Source organism: Anomalospiza imberbis, unplaced genomic scaffold, assembly GCF_031753505.1.
Source record: "Anomalospiza imberbis isolate Cuckoo-Finch-1a 21T00152 unplaced genomic scaffold, ASM3175350v1 scaffold_56, whole genome shotgun sequence".
NCBI classification, from domain to species: Eukaryota; Metazoa; Chordata; class Aves; order Passeriformes; family Viduidae; genus Anomalospiza; species Anomalospiza imberbis.
The window spans coordinates 171315-195892 of NW_027100171.1; the positions used below are offsets into that span (position 1 = coordinate 171315).

The 24578-nt window shown below is 48.1% G+C and overlaps 2 protein-coding genes across 2 annotated transcripts; both read right to left on the reverse strand.

The window, feature by feature from the left end:
- Positions 1–7741: 7741 nt before the first annotated feature.
- LOC137467279 (inositol 1,4,5-trisphosphate receptor-interacting protein-like 1) lies at positions 7742–8659 on the reverse strand. The gene has a single exon (XM_068178777.1). The coding sequence runs from the start codon at positions 8473–8475 to the stop codon at positions 7897–7899; it is 579 nt and encodes a 192-aa protein (XP_068034878.1). The 5' UTR covers positions 8476–8659; the 3' UTR covers positions 7742–7896.
- A 107-nt stretch (positions 8660–8766) lies between these two features.
- Positions 8767–9830, reverse strand: LOC137467274 (cyclic nucleotide-gated channel beta-1-like; the record flags this gene model as incomplete). Its single annotated transcript, XM_068178772.1, has 1 exon — positions 8767–9830. A coding segment is annotated over exon 1 (639 nt), but the record flags the coding sequence as incomplete, so codon positions are not given.
- Between the last annotated feature and the right edge of the window lie 14748 nt (positions 9831–24578).

Genomic DNA, 24578 nt, shown 5'->3' on the forward strand with positions numbered 1-24578 from the left:
GGACCCCTAATGCTCAGGGACCCCCCCCAAACTCCCCTCCCTGCTGGATCTGCTGCAGGCAGGGGGGCGCCAGCACTCGGCCCCCACCCCCACCATCACAGGAGGCTGTGGAAGAAATCTGGGGGTGCACGGACAGGTCAGGGGGACCCCCAAAGTCCTGGGAAAGGGGGAACACAGGGGAACTCCCAGGAATCCCCACTGGGGGCTTAGGGGAGATCCAGGAGGCGTTTGGGCGAGCCTAATTGTGTCACTATCGTCAGGAAATGGGACTCCAAGTGTCCCCGGTGTCCCCATTCCCAGCAAAAGGTGGGAAAACCCAGGCTGGCTGGAAATAGGGGTCCCGGGTGTCCTCGGTGTTGAGGAAAGGAGGGGCTGGGCACTGGGAAAGGCAGGAATAGGGGTCCAGGGGGTCTCTGGGTGAAGGAAAAGGGGGCTCTGGGTGCTGGGAGAGGCGGCATGGCCGGGAAAGGGGAGCGGGGGTTGCCGGTGCCGGATAAGGGGGTGCGGGGTGGAACCCAGGCCAGGGATGGGGGTGCGGGGGGATGGCGGCGCCCGGGAATGGGGGTTCAGGGGCCCCTCGGTGCTCCGGAATGGGCGACCAAAGAGTCCCGGTGCCGGGGGTCCCCCTCACCTCTCGCTGCCCCCCCGGGGCCCCAGGAGCGCCCCCAGCCCCAGCGCTGGAGCCATCGCGCTGCTCCTCCTCACTCCCAGTACGATCCCAGTATGATCCCAGTAGAACTTGGTCACCCAGGAGCCGCTCCCAGTATGATCCCAGGACAGCCCAGGCACTGCCACTCCTGGCATCCCCCCAGCCCTCTCTGCGTTCCGACCTGTCCCGGCACCATCCCCGCCCCTCCCGCGGCTGCGGGGGCTTCGGGAGCGGAGGAGGAGGAGGAGGGAGGGAGGAAGAGGCGCAGCGGCAGCAGGGAGCAGCCGGAGGAGAGGAGAGAAGGAATCGCGTGGCCCTGGCGCTGCCTGAGCTCGCAGCACCCCGGGAGCATCGCCCCCATCCCGCAGGTGCCCGGGGAGGGGGAGCTCGGCCCAAATATCCCGGGGCTCCCTGGGTTTGGGACTTTTTTGGGGGGATGTTTGGAGCTGGCAGGGCTCCAAAGCCGAGCCGCAGCTGGTCCTCGGGGGGACATCGGGGGGTCCCCGGGAGGTGTTTTTCGGGGGTCCCGGTGGGCGGTGAGGGCAGCAGAGCCCCGGCAGGGGGACACCGGTTTTGGGGAGCCCCAGGAGAGCCGCGGCTGCCCTGAGCGGGAGTCCAGAGAGAGGAGAGCCCCAGAAGCCCCAGCGGGGACCCCGAGAGGGGGGGACCCCTGGCAGTGCCGGCACCCCGGCAATGGGGGGTGCTGGGGCTGGAGGGGCGGCATGGCCGGGAAAGGGGTGCGGGGCTCCCGGGGCCGCCAGGGGCTGCTCCCAGCAGGAGCCCAGTTGCTGCCAGTCATTCCCCATTATGATACAATTTGCCCCCAGCATAGTCCCTTTTGCTCCCGCTTTCATCCAGTGTGTTCCTAGTTGCTCCCAGTCACAGCCAGTATGGGGGATGATGTGCCTGGTGTTTTCCCAGTCAGTCTCAGACACTCCCAGGATTAGTCCAGTCCTTCTCAGTATGGTCTAGAGATGAGACCAGTGTGCTCCCAGTCACTGCCAGTATGAACCAGTTGTGCCCCACATGGTTCCAGTTGCTCCCTTTAACCCTCACTTTTGTTCCAGTCACTCCCAGTCTCTCCCAGTGTACCCCAGTTCCTTCCAGCATACTCCCAGTCACTCCCAGTTCCTTCCAGCATGATCCCATTTGTTCACAACCACTCCCACTCAGCCTCAGTGTAGTTGCACTCACTGCCAATATGATCCCTGTCACCTCCAGCATGATCCCAGTTGATCCCAGTAAAAGCCCAGTTGTTTCCAGTCACCCCCAGCATGCACCCAGTGACTCCCAGTTCCTCCCACTTGCTCATAGCATGATCCCAGTTGCTCACAGTTGCTCCCAGTCAAACTCACAATGATCCCAGTCACTCCCAGTGTATCCTATTTGCGCCAGCATGGTCTCAATTGCCCGCTGCAGGCTCCTACTCTGTCCCAGTGTGATCCCAGTATGATCCCAATATGATCCCAGTCTCCCTCAGTGTGACCGCAGTCTGCCCCAGCATGGCCCCAGCTGCTCCCAGTATGATCCCAGTACGATCCCAGTATAACAAAGTGACTCCCAGTGCTGCCATTCCTGGGATCTCCCAGCCCTCTCTGCGTTCCCCCCTCCCGGATCTCCCGAGAGGAGCCCCAAGGGCTGGCAGTCCCCTGGCAGGGTCCCCAGCAAGGCCCAGTTTGGATGCGCAGCCCCCAGTTTTCCCAGTTTGCCTCTCCTTTTGCCCGGGCCGGGTTCCCCCCGCCCCCAGCGGGTGGGAGCAGCCGTGAGCCCCGCGCTGCCCATCCCGACCTGTCCCGGCTCCATCCCCGCTCCTGCCGCAGGCTGTCAGGGCTGCGGGAACAGGGCACCAAGGGTGTCACTGCTCCTGGGGGAGGAGGAGGAGGGAGGGAAGAAGAGGGATGGAGGAGGAGAGCCAGAAGGGATGGAAGTAGGAGAAGGAGGTGGGCTTAGGGAGGAGGAGGAGGGATGGAAGAGGAGGAGTGGGATGAAGAGGAAGAGGAGGGACAAAGGAGGATCAGGAAAAGAAAAAGGAACCACGAGGTCGAGCCCTTCCTGAATTCACAGCCCTGCTGGGACCATCAGCCCCCATCCCATGGGTGACCAGGGATGGGGAGCTCGGCCCAGATATCCTGGGGGGGTCCCTGGGTTGGGCTTTTTGGGGGGATGTTTGGAGAATGAAGAACTGCAAAGCTGAGTGGAAAAGGCCCCTTGGGGGGACACTGGGGGGTCCCGGTGGCAGCTGCCGGCAGAGGCAGCCTGGAGGAGCAGAGCCCTGTGTCCCCCAGGAGCCCAAAGTGGGGAGCCCAGAGAGGGGGGAGCGCCGTCATTGGCGGGACCCTCAACAGCCTGGAGAGGGGCAGGGGGGACTCCTTGGAGCCCCTGCAGCCCAAAGCAGAGAAGGAGGGGAGAAGGGACCCCGGGAGCCCAAAAAGCCCTGGCATCCTGTGCCAGGAAGGTGGACAGAGCTTCAGCCAGAGCTCGGAGCTGGTGGGCCATGAGCAGGTTCACCATGGGGAGAAGCCCTACAAGTGCTTGGAGTGTGGGAAGAGCTTCAGGCAGAGCTCCCACCTGATCCAGCACCAGATGATCCACACCGGGGAATGGCCCTACGAGTGTGGGGAGTGTGGGAAGGGCTTCAGCTGCAGCTCCCACCTCGTCACCCACCAAGGCATGCACACTGGGGAGAGGCCCTACGAGTGTCCCCAGTGTCAGAAGAGGTTTCAGACCAGCTCCAGTCTCCTCAGGTACCAGCGGATTCACACGGAGGAGAGGCCTTTCCGCTGCCCCAGCTGCGGGAAGGGCTTCAAACAAAAGTCCCACCTCGTCACCCACCAGCGCATCCACACTGGGGAGAGGCCCTACGAGTGTCCCCAGTGTGGGAAGAGCTTCTCCAGAAGCTCTACCTTGACCCAACACCAACAGAGGCACCGGTAAAGGAAGCCCTGCAAATGCCTCAGCTGTGGGAAGAGCTTCGTGCCCTGCTCCAACTCCATCCCCCATGGGAGGACCCACTTTGGTCAGAGCCCTAGTGACCCACATTCCCAGTGATCCCTGCTGAGAAGACACCTGGAAGGTGGTCTCCACATCCTCCTGGATCCCCATAGGCACCTGGATGAACACAGGGGCAGGAACATCCATCAGGACTCTGATCTAAACTGGAAATTCACTGGCAGAAAGTGATTTGTTGACTTTACACCCCAAAAAATCTCACCCGCTCTGTCCAGTTATTTCTTCTGGTGGCATCAAGCAGTGCTGCATGATCTTGGAGGTCTTTTCCATTTCAATAATTTCTTTCTTCACCCTGTCTAAACAACCAAAACTGGGGTGAAAATAAAGAAATCGAGCAAAGAGATCTAAAGCTGCACCATTTACCTGGATTTGGGGGTGAATTTAGGGTTGGTTCAATAGAATATTTGGGAGGATTTGGGTGTTCTGAAGCTATCAAAGGCAGGGGACATGTCCACAATCTCATAGGTGTGCCGGCAAAAGGTGTCCACCTGAGCCCGCCTGTTCTCCAATAATTCTAATTGTCTGTCCCAGTCCCTGGCCTGGCTCTCCCTATCCGGGATGTTCCCCCAAAGTGCCCAAATCACTGCTGAAGCGCCCGAGCTGATCCTGGCTGTAAATGTTCCTGTCCACCAAGCTCTCCTGGTCAGTGCCATGGGAGGTGGGAGTTTAGGGGCTCCTGGGGGGACTGGGAAGGGCTTCTGTCAATCCTGTGGGCATTTGTGGTGCTGGGAGGGGGCCTGGCAGGGTCTATGAGGGAGATTTGGGTCCCTGAAAGGGCTGTGTGGCTTGCAGAGAATTTGGGTGGGTCCTGGGGGACATGGAAACGGGTTTTGGTGGTTCTTGGGGTCATTAATCTTGCAGGGAGTAGTTGGGGGGGGGTCCTGGCTGGGAGCTGTGGGGTGGTTTGAGGAGTCTGGGAGTGGCTGTGGGGCTGGGAGGGCGTTTTTGGGTGGTTGTGACTCCCCCAGACTCCCAAAGCTGCCACCAGACCCCACCCCCCAAGATACTGCCAGAGGTCAGTGGCTCCATGTTGGGGTTCATCGTCCTGGCTCTGCAGAAGATATGGGGGGGTCCCCGGGGCCGTGCGTGTCCCCCCAGAGCGTGTGTGACACCCCCCATCCCATTGTCACCCCCTTGTCCCTCCCCACAGGGCTCCAGCCCCAGCTCCTGCTCCCCCAGAGGGAATTTGGGGAGGGGGCAGGGGGGTGTGCAGCCCCCGCCGGGGGATGGCCCCGGCACAGCCCCTTTGTTCAGCACCAAGCTGGGCTCGGGGCCGCAGGAGGAAGAGGCCGGTGGGAAGCAGATCCTGCAGCTGGGACAGTGCTGGCAGTCAGGGCAAGGGCCTGCCCTGCACACCTGGCTCAGGTGTGACCCTGCCCCGGCAAGGGAGCGGGACATTCCCATCCCCACGGATCAGGGCTGGGAGCAGCACTTGGGGCACGGACATGGAAACACTGGGAGCGACTGGGAGCACACTGAGGGCGTGAATTATTCCCCCGCCTCCACCTTCTCCGGCCGCCCTGCCAGCTGAGAAATGCTCGCTGGGCCTCGGCCTTGGCCAACAGCCCCTGGGCTCAGCTCCTTGGAGCTCATCACAAACACTGTCTGCTCCAGGCACTGCTGCTGCCCAACCAGCTCCTGGTGGCTTTAGGAGCAGCCCCGGGAAGTGTTTTTGTTCCCTCGGTGGCACAACAGTCCTGTTCTCACCCTGCCAAAGAAAGCTGTGGATGCCAAGTGCGGCCAGGATGAAACATTGCTGGCACTGAAGCCCCTCTCTTGGGGCCCTACAGACAGCGCTCCAAAAGGAGCCCCTTGGAGCTCTCCTGGGCCAGCGACTCCCTCGGAGTGGGGCCTCTCCGAGCCGGGAACTCTCCCGTTTGCTGCACTCGGGGATCCCCAACAACGAGGGAGCCTGGGCCGATCCCCCCACTCCTCCAGGCTCAACCCTTCCCCCGCTGGGGAGATGCCAAAGCATCGGCAGGGAGCATTTCCCGGCCCTCAGGGGAATTTCTCACAGGTGCCTTGCACTGACTCTTTGTGTCTGTGTGCACACAGGAGTGCCTGTGCTCGGGAAATGTGGCAGAAATGCTGCTCTCTGAGGGGTCTGAGTGCCTTGGATAGCTGAGCCAGTCAGGCCTGTCAGTAGGGTTAAATCACAAGGTCTAAGCTAAGTTAAATTGTGCTAAGAGTTGTTCTTTGCTAAGTTGTTAGGTTTAAAATATAAGCCAAGTTGAATATTGTTAAATGTTATTTCTCAGTGAAATTGCAAAGTCATAGGTTATAAGTTTGGTTAAATACTGTAGAGTGCTGCTCTTTTGCTAAATTGTGAAGTTGAAGGTGGAAGTTAAGGTTAAGGTATAAGTTAAGCCCTGTTAAGTTTGAGCTCTGTAAGCTCTTGGGCCTGTATTCCTTTTATCCTTGCCCTCATTTCCTTGTGTCTCACACTCTCACAGGGACAGTTCTTGGTTCATTTCTGGTTTGATTGCCTGGATTCTGTTTGGTTTTGTTGTTGCTTTGTTTCCTTGGTGTGCCTGAAGTGTCCAGTCAGGAGCAGAGTGACTCTTGCCAAGGAACTTTGTGGTGCTGTTGCTCAATATTAAATCGGGTTTTTGCTGCTCCCTTGCCGGGGATTTTTTCAGCGCTCTCAAGCCCTCGTTGGTAACAGGGTGAAGGAGCCCTGGGCCAGGCTCTGGCCCTGGGGGACTCGGGGACACTGCCGGGGGGTCCCTGTCCCCTGTCCCACCCCCCATGGCCCTGTGTCAGGCTCTGGGCTCGATCTCGTGGAACATCCTCTGGGGGAGGCTGCGGCGCCAGGGGCGGGGGGACGCGGGGGGACAGGGGACCCCGCTGTGCACGAGCAGTGTTGGACTTCTCTGGGGGAACTGGGAGGGGGGGCTGGGGCAGAGTCACCTCCCCAGTGACCTCACACAGCCCCTGTGATGTCACACAGCCCCTGCGATGTCACAGAGACAACTCTGAGATGTCACCCTGTGATGTCAGACAGCTGCTCTGTGATGTCACAGAAGACTCTGAGATGTCAACCTGCAATGCCACTATTTGTTCTTTGATGTGTTGGTACAAAGGCAAAGAGAATAAATGCTTCCAAACTACCATGAATCTCTACTATGTATGGCAAGAAGTAAATCATATTTTGTTTAGCTGCATCTGACCATGGGTAAAGCTGTGCATGGAAAGTGGCTCTCACTGCTAGACAATATTATATAGGCCTGGTGGAAAAGGTTATATTAATAGACCAGCAGGGCCTCTCCGAAAGGACACAGATAACCAGGAATAGAGAAATGAGAAAAACAGAAAAATTACTTTCTACTGTCACAATTTTGTGCCAAAACCTTGGTTATGAGAAGACAAAAAAAGATGTATTGAACCACATGTTTTGCAGTTAGGGACTTCTCTGACTTCAACTCTTAGGACTGAATTGTTCCCCAGGAGCGTATAGAAGTGACTGTGTGAAGAAAACTTTTCCAATTATTCCTAAAAATTCAGGAGTACTCTGCTGCAAAATTTCCGGCACTTCAGGGCATTTTCACTTCAAGCTTCATGCATTTCTATGGAAATGCTTGAGAGACAGCATACTTCATATATCCAACATCTCTGTTTGCAACAAGTTTTTATTTCAGATAGGGATATAGGAAGGACATTCTCTAAATACAGAGGGTTAAATACAAAGAATGACACATTTCAGGCAATTTGAGAAACTTATTTTCTTTTATTAATTTCTCAAACATAGATATTCAAATATTATTTAAAAGCAGACAAGCAACTACAGTAGGGTATTTCTCTATACTAAGGGTAACTTTGCAGAATAGTTATACACTCACGAGACTAAAGGGCATCTGGAAGGAATGCTAAGAAACTAGTCTAATTAAAGCTACAGCTCATTAAATGACTACACTAAGTCCCTAACAGACTAGGTTGCTGTCTTCGAGATATTTCAAGCAACCTCCATCAACTGCACTGTTCTTCTGTGAGGATGTGCAGGTGGAGCCAGTTTCTGCCTCATAGACTTAGGCAACAGCACCGTCGTAACTGGAAGGTGAAGGGCAAGGCCACTCAGAGATGTGTCTGCACAACGAATCCATGTGCTGCAGCATCTTCCTTCCGCAGGAGCAGGAGAGCAGCTTCAGGATTGCCAGTGACAAATGCAACAATTATGCAGCGTTCACGTGGCTGCCATCGGGTGTGACCCCCCCAGCACAGCTCTGTGCAGGGAACTCCTCTCAGTAGCTGGAGAGCAGCGTCCGGAGGCGAAATCGCAGCCGACCATAAGCTTGCAGCGCCTCTAGGTGGGCAGCAGGATCTCGGGCCAGGTGCTCAAAGAGGTTGAGTGGCTGAAGCCTTCGCATTGCTGGCGGCAAGCTGATCTCTGCAGGAAGCCTCCCGTTGCCTAGCACAAAGTGCTCCAGGTGTTTCAAGTGCAGGCAGCGGCGCAGGTACGCCATGATGTCCCACAGCCGCTGTGCAAATTCCCTCCTGCGCCACCGGGACAGCGGTACGGTGGTCAGCACGTGCATGACCACAGTCTTCCAGGTAGAGCTGGAAAAACCTGTGCCCCTCAGGATGTAGGTGAAGACCTGCAGGCATTTCAGGTGCAAGCTCTGGCACGGCATCTGCCTGGCGATGTGCTGGAAGAATTTTGCCTCTGCCACAGCATATGTCTCAGGCCATGCTGTGCTTGCGATGATGTTGGCCTCGGCGGGCTGACTGCTCACAAAGATGCTGGAGTTGCCTTTCTGGGCCTCTGTGGGATGGCTGACCACAAAGATGTCAGAGTCCCCTTGGCGCACCCCAAAGAGCATCTCCACCGTCAGGCTCTTCTTGCCTTTGCTCAGCTGGAATTGGCAGGACCGGCTGCAGGGCTGAAACACCAAGTGCCATGAGTATGACTGAGGCACGTGCAGCCATGAGCATCTCACCAACTGGTAGAACCAGCGGGAGGTTTTCTCCACATCCAAGTAGGAGCCGGTGCAGAGTGTCTCTAGGAGGCTGCGCTTCTGCTCCCGCCACAGCTCCTCCTGCGAGTGGTGCAGGAAGCACAACAGCTTCTCGCCCAGCCGCTCCCTCTCGCACAAGCACGCAAGCTCCACACGGACGCTGAAGGTCCTTGTGACCATCTGCCCTGCACTGTTCAGCTCTAGGTGGAAGACGTGCCCTGGCGGGGGATTCAGTGGGACCAGCACGTGGTACACACCATCCCACCCACGGGGACTCCAGCCCTCAAAGGCACTGCCCACCCCGATGGCTTCTTGAGGCACCGGGTAGAAGCTATTGCTCACGCTGTCCACAAAGACACGCGTGAAGCTCTCCATCAGCTCAGCTACCACTGAGCAACCTCTCTCCAGGTCCTCCACAGGCCACTGTATGCCATCCACTAAAAGGATGCCTTGCTCATTCCCAGCATCCTGAGTGTCTTCTCTGTCTTCGGGTCCACCACTGCCGCTCTCTTCCTTGCCACCATCACTGCCAACTTTTTCACTGGCAGCCACGTTACCTTGTTTGTCTTCTTTTCTATCCTTGTTCTTGTTTCCCTCCACGTTCACATCACCCTGTTCTTCAACCTTGTTTCTATCATTGCCATCTTCTTCTGTAACATCCTTATTTTCTTTCTCAGGTCCAGCAAAACCATTAAGGGCACTTTCATTCCCGCATTTACTGCTATCTTCCTGCTCAGTCACATCTCTGCTTCTCTGTTCACTGGCATCACTGCTTTCCTGCACCTTCACATCCATGTATTTTTCCTGTCCATCTATGTTGTCTTCACCTTCATTTATGTCATTGTTGTCGCCCACCTTTATAGTCACACTATTGTTTTTTTCTTCATTTCCATCTCCTTCTTCTTCCTTTCCAGTGTCCTTGTCTTGCTCCACCCGCACATCCTTGTGTTCTCCTTCATTTGCTTCATCTAGGTCTTCTTTATTTCCAACAACATGGCCAGGTTCTTCTTCATTTTCGTCACCACGACTGTCTCCTGGCACATCCCCATCACTCCGTCCCTCATCTTTCTTTAAATCATGTCCATTGTCTCTGTGAACATCGCTGTCTTCCTTCACCTTCACATTGTCATTGCCTTCAATGGCATCATCACTGTCTCCTTCACCTACAGCCACAGGACTGCCTCCTCTGTCATTTTCAGTGCTGCTGTCATCTGCCTCCACAGTCACGTCAGTGTTTTCTCCACCTTCCTCTGGATCAGTGCTGTTTTCTTTCTGTTCTGTTCCTTTCTCATCTCCCAAGGTCTTGCAGGAGCTCTGGTCCTTGCTGCTGCTGCTGCTGGTGTCACAGCTCCTTCTCCTGCAGCTAAACCACAGGCCCAAGAAGAGCAGGACGCCAGCAAGAACCCAGACCGGCCACTGCTGCAGGGCACCAAAGAGCACGGCTCCCCAGCCCTCGTCCTGCTGCTCCAGGGGCCCCCGCTCCAGCTCCTGCAGCAGCTGAGCCATCTCACGGTCCAGCAGCTCCTGACGCTCCTTCATTCGCTGGTGCGTGGCCTCATCCAGCCCATCCCCAGCCGGCTGGGGGTACTGGATCAGGCTTTGCACGAGCACGAAGAGCAGTGACAGTAAGGCCATGGTCTGCAGGAGGACACACAGAAGGGGTTCAGTGGGGCCGGAATGGAGACAGACAATGAGGGGCAGGAGCAGCAGGGATGTGGCGGCAGGAAGGAGAGGGCCCCCGGCAGCTGGCAAGGCCTGCACCGCTGCCCCAGCAAGCAGCGCGCCCTCAGCGAGGCGCTCCCGCCGGGGCTGGGCCCTGGATGCGGGGGCAGCCCCAGGTACCGGCGCTTCTCCCCCAGCCCTCCTCCAGCCCCCAGCCCCGTCTCCTCACTGCTGTGCACTCACCGCTTGCCCAGGCTCTACTGGGGCAGCGGCACCCGCTGGGGCCTTTTCTAGCTGCCCCCATTGTGACACGGCGCCTGCGATGTCACAGAACCCAGAGCGCGGCACAGGCCAGCCCCGCCCGCCGTCCCCAGCCCGGTCAGGGAACTCATCGTGGCCCTGGGCACCCCGAGCCCCAACAGACACCAAGTGCAGATCCATCACTCGGGAACCTGGGAACACCAGAGCTTCCCTTGACAGAGCAGGCACAAGCACCCTCACACACAACCCTTGTCAAATTCAAATCTGGGTGACATGACCCATGGATGTTCTCAGTGTACAAGTGTAGGCTTTTATTTAATACTGGTGGGGGACATTTTTTATTAGTAGTATTTATACTTATTACTTTGGGGTAGGATGTCATGGAAGCTAATGCTCTGTTACAGATTTAGTGAGATTTCTTTCTTTCTGGAAGAAATCCAGGCTGCTTGGATGATGCACAGGAAGAGTTAATACCATCCTAAAAAGGCCAAATAATTTAATTACAAAATTTTGATGCCTTCAATAACCTCTTAGCTCTCAAACTCTGTGGTTCAACACTGTGCAAAATTCTGGTATAGCCAGGATTTTGTTCAGAAAGTAGAATGTCTGTGTTTTCAAATTTGTGCAAAGATGTACCTCTGTCACTCCCACCATCTTCAAAATTGTCTCCCTTAAACAGTCTTAGCCAATCTCTTTGACTGATAAAGGAACTTCTGTCTCTTTCTGCTATCTCTTTGTGTACTTATCTCCAAAGGACTGTGAGTACAGGAGAGATTATACTCCTCGACCTTTCTTTGGGGAACTCATCTCTAAATGGAACTGCAGAAATGGGGAGGGAGGAAAGGGAAGCAGGATGTGACTTGAGTACCTGCATCGTGACCACAGATGGCCACTGCTAGACAGACACTGACCTCAGGCTGATCACGCTCACCCATTGGTGTGTAGCAGAATAATGTTGGGATGGCTAAAACTGCTCTGAATTGGATTTGATTAACAGATGTCATTAGTAAAAGTATTCCAATAAAGAGTTTTAAACTCTCTTCCGAGCTGATGCCACTTATCATGTATCTTCCCCGCATTCTTCTAGGGAAGCTGTTTTTGATGTTGTCCCTTCCTTCTTTTTACAAGGGAGCAAAAATTATTTGCCAAGTATCACTCTTCCAGATTTGTTTCCTCTCATTTTCCAAGATTTAATAAAGTGAACACTCAGCAGAATAGTTCCGTATTTTTTGAACACAATTCTGCCTTTACCCAACTGAGGCCCTTCTGTGACCATGAAAACACAAAAACTGTTGTGAGCTACAGTTTACACTTAAGAGGTTGATATGGGTCAGTTCTCCAAGGTTATTCTTAGTTCATCTGCTAAGTAAACTGTTGATGTCAGTGACTGGAAGCTGCTCTCCAGGACATTATATATGTACATATATATGATAATTATATGACAAAAAATGCAACATATAGTTGGATCTGACCTTCAAGTTCACTAGCTTAAAAAAAGAAAAAAAAAGTCTGTAAGAAATTTGCTGGTTTTTCTATTTATAAATGCCTTCACATTTATATTTAGTTTATGCACATACAAGAGCCTTTCCTTGCATGGACAGCAGTGCCCATCCATCATCAGTCTCGGGTATATTATAAGTCTCAATGATAACTGCCTCCAGAAAGCACTTTTGAGACAAAACAGGCAAATTCTTTTGCGTAACTATACAATCTTCCAGTAGTAGGATCTTCACTCTCACATAAACACTTCATGTTTTTCTGCAAAGGAATCTGAGATAGATTTTTCTGAGAGATAACAAACCACCAAAAATTAATTAAATAACAAACAAGAGGAAAACACCATTTCTTCACTCAACACACTTTCTTTGTTTTTTTCATAAGCATTCAGATTTACAGCTGCTGATGCTACCACAGGAGCAGGGCTTTGTCTGGTTTTGCTTCCTCTTCCAGCAGAGCAAGCACAGCTGCAAAATGCAAATGTTTTTTTTTTCCTGAGACGGCAATCAATCTTCTGGTTTGGCTATAGTCTACTTTTCCCTATAAAATAGAACCTAGAGATACACTCAGAAAATATGTATGGAAGTACCTCTCAATTAATTAAAAAATATTATTACCCAGAAGATAGAGACATGACTGTCTACACTGTATGAATTGAACATACATGAATTAGGACACAGACTCTTCCATTCTTTAGTAACAAAACTGATGCTGTCCTGAAAATGACATTAATGAATGAGACTGGTATATGAAAACCTTCTGCATCTGCTCTAGACGTTGGAATGAGCATGTTAAATGATGCAGCAGACAAGGAGGATGCACTTCTTAGGGAAGCTGAATGTCACTTCTGTGCTTAAGGAGTTCTGCAGTTTGGATGAAGGTCACAGGCTATGTCCAGGTGCACGAAAATGAATGATAAATACACACAGTTCTCTTAGACTGAAAGCAGAGCTAGACAAAGAGTATGAAAATATGGAATAATTCATCCCCTGGTTTTCTAAAGATGTCAATCTTCTATTAGAAGACAGTTTGTTAGCTCCTCCATGTATTAAAGCTATAACATAATAATAGAAGCACCTCAAAGTTGTAGAAGTATCTAAGTTGCATAGATTAAGTAAGGTCTATGCAGAGCGAGCACCCTAAAAACATCACAAGAGCAAGCAGTGACAATTTCTGGGATAGTAATGACATGAATCAGTATCTAAAAGTTAAGTATAAGTGAAGAAGAGAATTTTTCAACTAATGGATCAGGGAAAATGTGGGAACAAAGGATATGTGATTAAAGATCACAGTGTATTATATAAACAGAGGTGGAGAATATATGACTTTGATTCTGTATTACAACATATTTCAATTGAGTTGTGTGTAGCTTTAGTTTTATACATGCACAATTTTTTAGAACACATTTTTAGAGTATGGCATGCAATAAAGGAAATGCATTGTATTGCATTGATCCCCACATGACTCGCTGGAATATCTTAACATTTCCAGCACAGATTCCCACTTCTGAAGATGAAAACCCAGAGAAGATGAAAACCTGTAACTGCCATTAAGAGAAGGTCTAAAATTTTAATTGCTGTCTGAACACAAAGGAGCTGTGACATGCTGTGGTTTCTTGAAGCACTCCTGCAGTTACAGACACATCTTTAACTACCCCACCCTCTCCCTCTTCCCCATCCACCATTGACTGATGCAGCTGGGAGATTCAGTAACTGTGGAGCAAAATCTTGCTTACTTTCAGCTCTCCTGCCCCAGCAAATGCTCAGCTCTTCTGGGAAGATGGACCTATGCCATAAACACACTGCACCTGGAAGAGAATGAAAACTTCCCTTCAAACACACACATGTGACCAGGTTTCCGGAACTGCCTGATGTTGCCAGTTTTCGTCTGTTTCCCACAAAGAAGGGAAAGAACCTTGTATTTTCCTCCTCATGATATTTCAAGTCTTAATTCCAAAGAACAGAGATGCCAGGGCTTGTCAGTGACATGACTAACAATCTTATGAGAACTGGCAAGACAGCTCATTTCTCCTACATCTTACAGAAACCTTGGAATTATTTTGTCTGAAACACTTGGGGGAAGCAAGATGGACTTAATTCTGACAACTTTATTGAATATTCAGTACATCTGACATCCCGATATCAACAAAAAAAATATGGTTTAATTATGATAAGCCATACTGGTATCATTTACAATACCTAAGTGTGAAAAAACTGCAATGAATTTTTTCTTGATCCATGTGGAAAAATACACACCTTCCACCCCTCTAAAAAAGTAAGAAAAGGCACAATAAATTCTCGTAATTCTCTTTCTTCTGGTTTTTGAGTTCCATCACAGCTCTCCAAATTAAGATTTATGTGCAATTTTGCATCTGTATCTGTTGTTGCTTTCCCCCCTACAGGGATAGAGGTGGATAAGTTTGGACAGGAAACGGTATCCCTCAAGCCAAACTGAAAGGTTTATAAAGTTGCTAATAAAAGTTTGGGTCAGGGCCTAAATATCAATCATCTGCTCATTGTCTTTTTAAACGAGCTCAGGCATTTTCCCAACCACTCCCAGCAGGTCTCTGCCACTATTCTAAACTAATATTTCAGACATTTCTTTTTTTCCTGTGTTCACCTCAGTATTTTTTTTCTCCCCCTCTCTACCTGCCAGATGCATCCATCAGGATTTTGCCAAAGGCTATCTGCTTTTGAAGTTGAGAGGAATTCACTAATCGTGAGTGTCAAATCCACAATAAATGCCACTGCCATATGGTATGTGCTGCTTTTGGGAATTATCTCAAAAGGCCTAGCTGTGAGAAGGCTGGCTGTATGTTAGGAGGGTTTTACTGCTAACTTTCATAACTCATGTCAGGTTTTCAGTTTCTGTATTCATTGGCTTCAGTGAGTGCAACTGTTTCCTGAATTTATGAAAATGTTGTCAAGATCCCTTCATCTTGCTTCCTCCATCTCTCTCACACAAACACATCCAAACACATCTCTACACAGTGGAATAGCATGCACAGTGGCATGCAAATCTAGCAAAAGAGAAGCTTGTAAATAAATAGCATGTCATTCTGCTTACTCATTAAATTCATCTGGGTGTTAAACTCATGACAAACGTATCATAAGCCCCGATGAAGGGTTTACAGCCTGTCCCATCACACCATCCTGAGTGCAATTCTGCCATGCATAGGAAGACATAAGTTTGAAAAACAGAGCAGAAATAGCTCCCGTAAGGGCAGGGTGCTGACATAGATGAAACGTAACTAACTGGAGAGCGTTTGTTTTAGCTGAAGAAGACAGCATCAGTGTCTCATCTCTGTGCCTGTGGAGGTGTAATCTACATTCAAAGCAACAAGAAATCTATCTCCTTTAAAAAATTGTCCATTAATACATAAATGTGTCTGTGTTGAAACTCCTCAGATACCATTCCCAACAAGAACTACACACAAGACTAAGAAATTCCACAGAGAAACACGATTTGGTGATCCAAAGAGGCAAGGAGAAAGAAAACCACATATGTGGAGTTTAACATACCAACGTAGTGATAGAAAAAGAATTACAAAAATAAATGTCAGTCCCCTTGAAACACTTGAGGCAGCGCTCTCAACCTTCTCTGATGCTCTGGGAAGATGTGAATGTCCTCCATGTCTCACATCATCCCCACCAGCCACATGGAAATATCTCCAATGCTGCTCGGAGTGTTTCAAGTATAACTCCCCTCGAATTTATGTAGTCTGTTAACATCCTCTTGGAGCAAACAGAAATAATAGTTTAAAAAGACAGCTCTATTTCAGATACATGTGCCTCTACACGACAAAAAAAACCCAGAATTTAATACTGTCCCTCAGCACTGAGACCCCGTGACCCCCAGATCCCCGCTGAGGGCCGAAGACCTCTGCGGGCCTTCAAAGAACCCGCCCAAAAGCGGCCGGCCGCTTGCCGCCGGCGGTGCGGCGGGGCAGGGCGGGCCGAGTCGCATCGGGGGCCGGCGGCTGCTGCTGATTTCCGCCGCACGTACGTGCTTCTCTTCCCCGCTGGCCCCGCTGAGATGCTGTTTTGCAGGGGAGGGTTTGTAGGGTCCTGGGCAAGGGGCGGTGGGGAGGCCGTTTCGACAGTTCGGCGTGCCAGCAGGCCGAGCACAGGGCACGGGCTGCCCGTCAGCTTGGTCTGGGAGTGCTCTGGATACTAAAGGAAATGAAATAAAATTTGCCAAGAAAATTTCTTTTCCGGACAAGTTTCTTGTTCCAAGTAAATAGAAGAGCCATTCCTTCAAGAGAAGTGAAAAGAAAAAGGGGAGGGGGAATAAAACCCAAAAACCCAAAACCAAACCAAACCAAACCAAAGTACAAAATCAAAACAAAATGAAAAAAATAACCCAAAGCAAAAACAAAAAACCCAAACCAAAACCTGTGGGGATCTGTGATATGTAGATGCTCCCAAGATTGTAGAAAGTCTCGGTCTTTCAGTCCCGCTGCCAAAGAAGGAGTCGTAATTCTTCTTTGCTGGTTTTCAAGGTTGTTTATTTCTTCTTCTCTAAAATATTTTCTTTCTGACCTGCAGCAGGTCTGTCTTGCAGGACAGTGTGTGGGGCTCTGCCCCTCAGTGGGATGGTACAAACATATACCAAAAACTACGTGTGCTATATTTACAATAATGAGCCAATACCTATCACCCATGTTGAACAGTGTGTCCCCAGCCTAAACCCACAGAAAAATGCCAACACCACAGTGAAGTATGGAGGGTATGAAGAAGAAAAAGGACAAGGCACGCCCAGTTTCCTCCATCTTGCCCCCTTTGAAACCCTTATCTAGAATCCTAAAATTCTACTTTTGCACCCGTGCCACACTAATTACTATTTAAATCAAACAGTCAGAGCTTGTAATTCATCCTGAAAGATTGAAAAATCGTTTGCATGGACAGAGAACGGAGACAGTGTCTCTTGGGGCTCTGTGCAGGGGGGTTCCTGACCCCCTGCCAGGGTCCCAGACCTTCCAGGACAGCCAGAGGGATGCCCTGGATTCCCACATCTCCCCCTCCTTCTTGAACCAAGAACACTTCTTTGACAGCTCTGTCCGTGGTCTGCCGCATGCGCTAAAGCATGCACGGCACAAGCATCAGAAGAATTACAATACCCTGTAAAGATATACAACTGTTTTCAAAATTTCCTTCTACAACTGTGAAAGGTTAAACAAATTGAACACAGCATCCATCTAAGATTTAGTTTCCCTCCAGGTGTGTTTTCTCTCATGATACCTCTTCACATTTATCACTCTTGTGTCCATGTGCCCGCAATAGATGTTCAATTGCTGCTTTGTTCTCATTTCACACTCCTAGCTAACAAATCATTCAATGCAAAAGAAACGGCATGGGCATCTTTACTCTGCCCACAACCTCTTTTGATCCAGCTGTGCCAAGGCTCTTTTTGATGCCACCTGCTGTGAAAGCAGAACCATCCCAGTTTTCCGAGCCTTTTTTCCATGTGTTAACATTATCATTGTCACAATCTGGATCTCTTCACTCATTCGATTTTTTCCTTCTTGCTCTTTTATCAAAGTCATGCTGCGTGTTAACAAAAGATTTGCCAATGCTGCATGGACTGTCCCTGATATCTGTAGGGATAGCAAATCAAACTGTCTTACAAATGAAAAAGATCTCTCGTGGCAATTATTTTGAAACCTGGTTGGATGGTTTGTTCGACATCTTAGTGTAGATACACCAAGATGATGCTTCTTTGCAAATTCAGTGGTTTGGAGTGACTTCTATGATTTTATCTTTGTTTTGTGCCACTCCGAAAAGCCGAAAAATTATATAAAAATTCATTTTTGCCACAACTTTCCAGTTCTCAAGGCTCATAAGGAGCTGCAGCAAGAAACCCCATCCAAACACCACCTCCATTCTCCAAATTGCAAAATTGTTGGAGGGATATCTTTTGGAATCAGCCATTTGTTCCCTGGCAAATTCAAACATGTTGAAAAGGGCTTTTCTGGCCTTGAGTGTTTCAGACTGATAGGGTCAACCCTGATGTGTTGCCCCAAGTTTTCCAAACATTTCCCTTGGTTGAAACATGAACAAAACCACCCCATTGCCCAAGGCAATCAGTGAGAAGATGAGGCACAAGTATAACACTTGATCAAACTGCAGGCCTCATTCCCTGTGGGAATCTGGAATGCAACACCATCATCTCCCTTTCCTGAAATGGAAAGACGACAACTTAAGTCCCAAAAGAAGCCCAAGTCCCAGAGTCCTCTTTCTGCATGTAGAACGAAGAGATGTCCGCTGTCTTGACACCTGCTCACGTCTGCGTGCTGACTTCTCTGCTTCTGGAGTCAGGATCTGCTCTCCTCTGAACTCAACAAGATCTCATGCATACTTTCAACCCCTGTGAAAACACAAACACAATTCTTTCCCAAAGTTATTAATTTGAGTGGTTTTTACAATTTGATGTGTCCAGTGTCTGGGACTCTCCTCACGTTTCACTCGATGATCAGTGAAGTGCGCTTTACAAAAGAATTATTTCAAAAGATTAAAATACACAACATCTCCAACCTCATTCCAGCCTTATTTCAGGCACTTCTTCACATTTCTCTCCTCCTTTTTTTTTTTTTTTTTTTTAAACAGGAAGGTTGAAAAATACAAAACATAATATAAAATAAGACAAAATACCTCAATGATAAAATGCATAAAACTTACCAAAACTGACAAAAAAATCAAGAAGATTCAAAAGAAAGAGATTCTAAATAACATATATAAAATTGAACAAAGCATAATCATTAGAAACATTGTGCCAGCACTTCAGAGTCTGCAAACAGCTGCAACATTTGTTTGCAGTGAAAATCCTCGGCATCCTTTCCCGGGCAAGGCTGACAAGTTTCACCTCAAAGCTGCCTCAGCTGTTCCATCTGTGGTATCGAATTGGTAGGTCAAAATGACCTGCATATTATTCATTTTTTGTGCAGAAACCTCTGGATTTTGCTGGCAAACTCATCTGTCCAAGTTAAAATCAGAGCCTGGCCAGGGCCCAAACTTTAAACTGGAGTGATGTCCCCTAACATATTATCTAAAACCAAGCTTGTACCAACAATACATATATGATACTTAAAACATAACAACCTATCATAACATTGTCACATAAAATAAACACTTGAAGTTCAAGAGGGTAAATCGATCAGATGACAAAAAGATTCATTTTCCTTGAAACTTCTTTGAGGGAAAAAGGATGTCAATTGGACGAAATCATAAGATCAAGAGTTGACAAAAGGCTGACAAAATGTTTCAGACATCTCCCTTTGAGATCTTCTGAAAAACATTTGAGAATGATAAAAAATAGAAATGCAATTATTCCACTCACAAGAGATATAAAAACAAACCAGAAGGTCCACCTAGAAAAATGCACAATACAGTTAGAAACCAAAATGAGACTTCAAAATGGCATGCAACCTGGATAAGATTGCATAAAGGACATTAAAACATATGAAAATTTGCTATGAAAGAACAAAGCACAAGGCTTCAGCTAGTAATAAGATAAAATTTCTTAACACTAATATTTGTAAAACACTTAAATAGTTGAAAAATAAAAGAAAGGATTTGAAAACAACAAACACCCTTTGTATCATTATATAAAGAAATAACAGACTATAAAAACTGACTATTAAATGATGAAATCAATCTCAGAAAACCCAAAACAAATTCCTTTAAGACTCTTATATATTGATAAACTTATAATAAAACACAGAAGACTGAAACAAAACCAAGGATTCAACAAACTGTGTCTCCTCCTTAAATCAATGTTCATCAATGTCTCATGACTTCCTTTTCAGTTGAAATCCTCCCATCATTAAAGAAAAACAACTAAACTTTGTTAGCTAAATAAACTTGATCTTTGAAAAACTTAAAATAATTTTTGAATCAAACAGTACTGAAACTCAATATAAAAAATATCTTGGTAAAAAATTCCTAAATTATATTAACTTTATAAAATCCAGATGTATCAAATTAATAATATATAAATTCATTATCAATTAAACTTTTATAAAACTTAACTTCTTCAGGGCCCAAACCTAAAATAAAACTTCAAGTGATATACTCTAATTAAACAATACTTAAACTCAAACCAAACTATATAAAAATCAAGCCCATCATCAATAAAATATTAAAATACGACCTAACTTAAACCTTAATATAATAAATTACTAAAAATTTATGCTATTTAATTTTCTATTTCAATTTTCATTATGATAAGATGTCCCTTTCTCACAGTGTGTATCCCACACAATGATAACCTGTCTCACAAAAAAGAAACAAGTAATTGTGATTCTTTCTTCTGGTCCTCTTCCACAATCTTCATGTGTCATCTGTAAAGTTGTTTCGTTGAAACAGTAATTGAAGTGCTCTGAGAAATCTTCCATCCCGAACTTGGAGGATCCTTTCAAGTTGCTCTCCCCAGATGTTTGCCTGAATGGATGCAGTGTGTTGAGGTGTATCATTTCTGCTGCAGGCCCTCACCATTTCTTCCAACGAGGGTTGACCAGGCAGTGTGTTGATGATTTTGTGTTGGCATTTGCAAATGCAAGACCCCAAATCAGGAGTGGTTTTGCTGTTTCTTCATTCACTTGCCTGTTCACTGCTTGTGTGAGGCACTCAAGGAATGAAGTAAAAGGTCCTGAAGGTCCTCACCTGATCCCTGTGTAGATGTTTTCAGGTGTTCCTGCTGATGGAGTTTGTAAAATTGCATTGCATGCTGCATTCTTGATGTCAATCAACACATCCCGTGGTAGCTCTTTAATCTGTTGTCCTGTATTATCATTTGGTCCCAGGGGTTCCACAGTGGTTTGAGTGTCATTACTCCGGCCGGCTCTCTGTGGGACCCTCTTCATACTGGTGCCATGAACAGGGACACCTTTGCTTAAATGCGGATTGCTTAAATGCAGAAGACTCTGAAGCATCAGGCAAGCACCTGATTTGGGAGCCAGAGAGCTGGAGGCAGGAGAGGCCTGGTGAAGAAGGAGACCAGAGTCCAGAGCTTAAGCGGCTGATCAAGTCCCTGCTGAGGTAAGACCACGATGGAATTAGACACGGCAATTAAATTACTGACAACTATCCTCTCTAAGAGAGGTGAGGACACCAAAGAAGCAGATGTCATAGCCCTAATAAAATGGGCACATAAAAAAGGAAAGTTTCTGACCCTGCTGTGCTGTTTAGTGAATCTGAGTGGCAAGAGGTAGGAAACTACCTCAGGGGCATTATGATAGAAGGTGGAAAAAATGGAAAAGAAGCCAGAGAGTTAGGAGTTACTTGGAAATCCATCATCAAAACTTTAGAGACTATGAAAGCTGAGAAAAAGGTGGCTGCCACAGCCATTGAGGCTTTGGGAGGCGATGTAAAACCAGTTCCTTCCAAACTGTCACGTCTTGCTAACTTTTTTGGAGTTGGAAATGTCCCCATGAAAGGAATCTCTGCCCCTGTTTGCTCTAATTTGCAAGAGTTGCTAAATAATCCATCACAAAAAGAGGAGGCTGCCCCATCAGAGTCTGCTGCAGCTGATCCAAAATTAGAAAAAGTAACCGATCCCCCTTCAGGAGAAGCAATAGATATGGAAGCAGTGCCTGAAGCAGGAGAAATAGAAGAATTTCCTCAGGCGGAGGGTGATTCAAGGCTGAAAAAGGGAGTTTCAGCTTGTGGGCAGAAAGGAAAAAGAAAAGAATGCCGCCCTTCCCTGTACCCTCCTTTGCCTCACACAGCGTCAGATGAATCTATGCCGTCGGCTGAGTCCGAGGGAGAGGAAAAAGATACAGTTAGAAGGTCAAAACGCTCTGAATCTAAGAACAAAGTTAAAAAATCAAATTCTAATGACTCCATTCAAGAAGTCTTAAAGAAATTAGCAGAATTATCCATACCGCAGGAACAGTTAGAAAAACAGAGACTGTGCCAGTGCTAAAAACTATTCCTACACCCCTTTCTGTCCCAATCCCAGTGACACCCCCTGTGGAGCCTACTGCTCCACTGATGCCCAGATGCCTTGCAATACCCCTGCAGGCACCAAGGCCAGAAAAAATCCAATTCAACAACGATGGTCGGGTGTGATTCGAGATGCTGTCATAGAAAGTGAGTGGCAGGCTGCCAGTTCTCTTGCTTGCCCTGTAATAATCAGTAATAATCAAGCAAATTGGGAACCTCATGATTGGAAAATACTGCAACAAGCAAAACAAACAGTTACTACCCATGGTATTCGATCAGAAGCTGGCCGACAAATTACTCAGTTGATTTTTACAGCAGATGTCCTTGCCCCTGCTGACTGTGCAAGAGTTGCTTCCCTTCTCCTCACTCCGTCTCAGTATTTGTTGTTTGAAAGAGAATGGAAAAGATTAGCAGTTGAAGAAGCAAATAAACATTTAATAGTAGGAGACCCTCTGTATGGTATACAAGCAGATATGCTAACTGGGCAAGGACCCTATTCTAACACACAAGTTCAGCTACAATATCCTATTCAAATGCACCAAATTGCACAGACTTTAGCCCACCGAGCTCTTTTGTCTGTACCTGATAAGAAGAAAACTGCACCCTATACCACTGTCCGTCAGGGAAGCACAGAGCCCTGTGGACAATTCCCAGACCGTTTCTCAGCAGCAATAAAAGACAATGCAGAGTTGCCACCTGAACTCCAGGAACATATGTTCCGCACTCTGGCTTTTGAAGGAGCAAATCCTAGAACAAGAGCAATCCTGGCAACATTACCACAAGGGAGCCCAGTTGACGAAATGCTTATGAGAGCCACTCGGGCAGAACAGAATAATCAGACAGCCGCCTCCACGGCAGCGATGAAAGAAACATTAAAGGAACAAGGTCATGTAATTGCAGCTGCTCTGTCTGGAAGCGGAGGCAAGCAAACTAAAATAAAAGGTCAAAGTAACAAAAAGATTGAAACTGGTACCCGCTTCTGATGCGCTGAATTTGGTCACAGGCAGCGAACCTGTTCCAAAACTGTTTGGTGTTGTGTGTGTAACTCTGATGCTCGTGCTACTGCTGCCTGTACTCGCAGACCGTCAGGAAACACGCAGAGCAGCATGAGGGGTCTCCGTGTGAAGACACAAGTACAGACCCCTTTGACCCAGCACACCCCTTTGACACAGATGAAAAATACAGTTTCCTATACCAGCACGTCCCAGCCACCCGAGGGAGTCTCGGAGTGGACGTGGCAACCACAGTAGAGGCAACCCTGAGCAACAGAGAGGTAACATTGATTCCAGCTGAAGTAAAAGGCCCTGTGCTCAGTGCTGAGTCTCGAGTAGGAGGACTTTTACGTGGCAGGTCGTCAACAAGTAAAAAGGAGTAATTGTATTACCCGGTGTGATAGATGCAGAGTTCATAGGGCAAGTACAAATCACAGCCTATGCTTTACAACCACCTGTAACAATTCCCAGAGGCAGCAAGATTGCACAAATACTTCCCTATGAAAACTTTCTTACACATCAAGAGTATTATGAAAAACTCAAAAAACAAGGCCAAATTGCGAAAATAAGGGGAAATGAGGTTCAGCTTTGCACAGGATGTGCAGAAAAACATCACCTGCCTCATGGGAATTGTGTAGCTAATGCTCCACCCAAAAGCACTCATAATTTGAACACAACATGACAACTTGCTTTTCATCACTTATCCACGAGCCTTCTGGCTGATGAGACTCTCCAGGATTTGCAGCAGAGACTGATGGCAATACCTGGCCATGGCTTAAGGTTGGCATTGGAGAGACACATTGTAGTTTAACTTTTGTTTTAGAAAGAACATCCAAAGCTGGACTAGAGCTGCTAGAACCTAACTTCTTAAACCAAAGCAGGACAAAGCTCTACTCATGGTGCACACACTGTGTCTGTGTTTCCACAGCAGGGACATTAATTTCAGCAGTTGGTTCTGGTGGATATTGGGTAGAAGGTCACAATTCAAGATTCAGCCCGTAGGTTGCTGTTCTCCTTCCCCTTCATCCTCACCAAAACTAGTTCATCCAGGTCTTAGACATGGTCTCCCAGTTCAGAGAAAAATTTAGGAAAGAAACTGTCAGGAAAAGATTTTCCTCCTATCCCAACAAACTGGTACTAACACCTGAGGGATATAAAACCCATGACCACACATTAGTGACAACCGGCACATCTACAAATTTAAGATTGCAAATATTTACTATCTCATTTCAAAATAAGGAGAGCACCCAAACAATGCCAAGGGAAAAGGGAAAGGAAACCCTTCCACAAGCTCCCTGAGAGCAGTTGGTGTCACAAGGACTAAAATGTTGGGAAAACTTCTGTGTTGATGGGAAAACAACATCAGAGATCAGAGATGCTCTGTATGCATGTCACTACCTGCAGCACCATTTCACTGCAGCTGACATGTCTAGAGAAAGGATTTCCAGCTGCCGATGTTTACTGAGCTGAAAAAGGTCAAAGAAATAGAAGTGACCTTTTCATGTGGGCCTGCTGGGTAAACATGAGGCATTGCTAGGCTTGAAAATGGATTAAAGGGGGCAGAAGGGGAGAAAAGCTCTTGAAAGAGCCTCCATGGATAACATCCAGCAGTGCT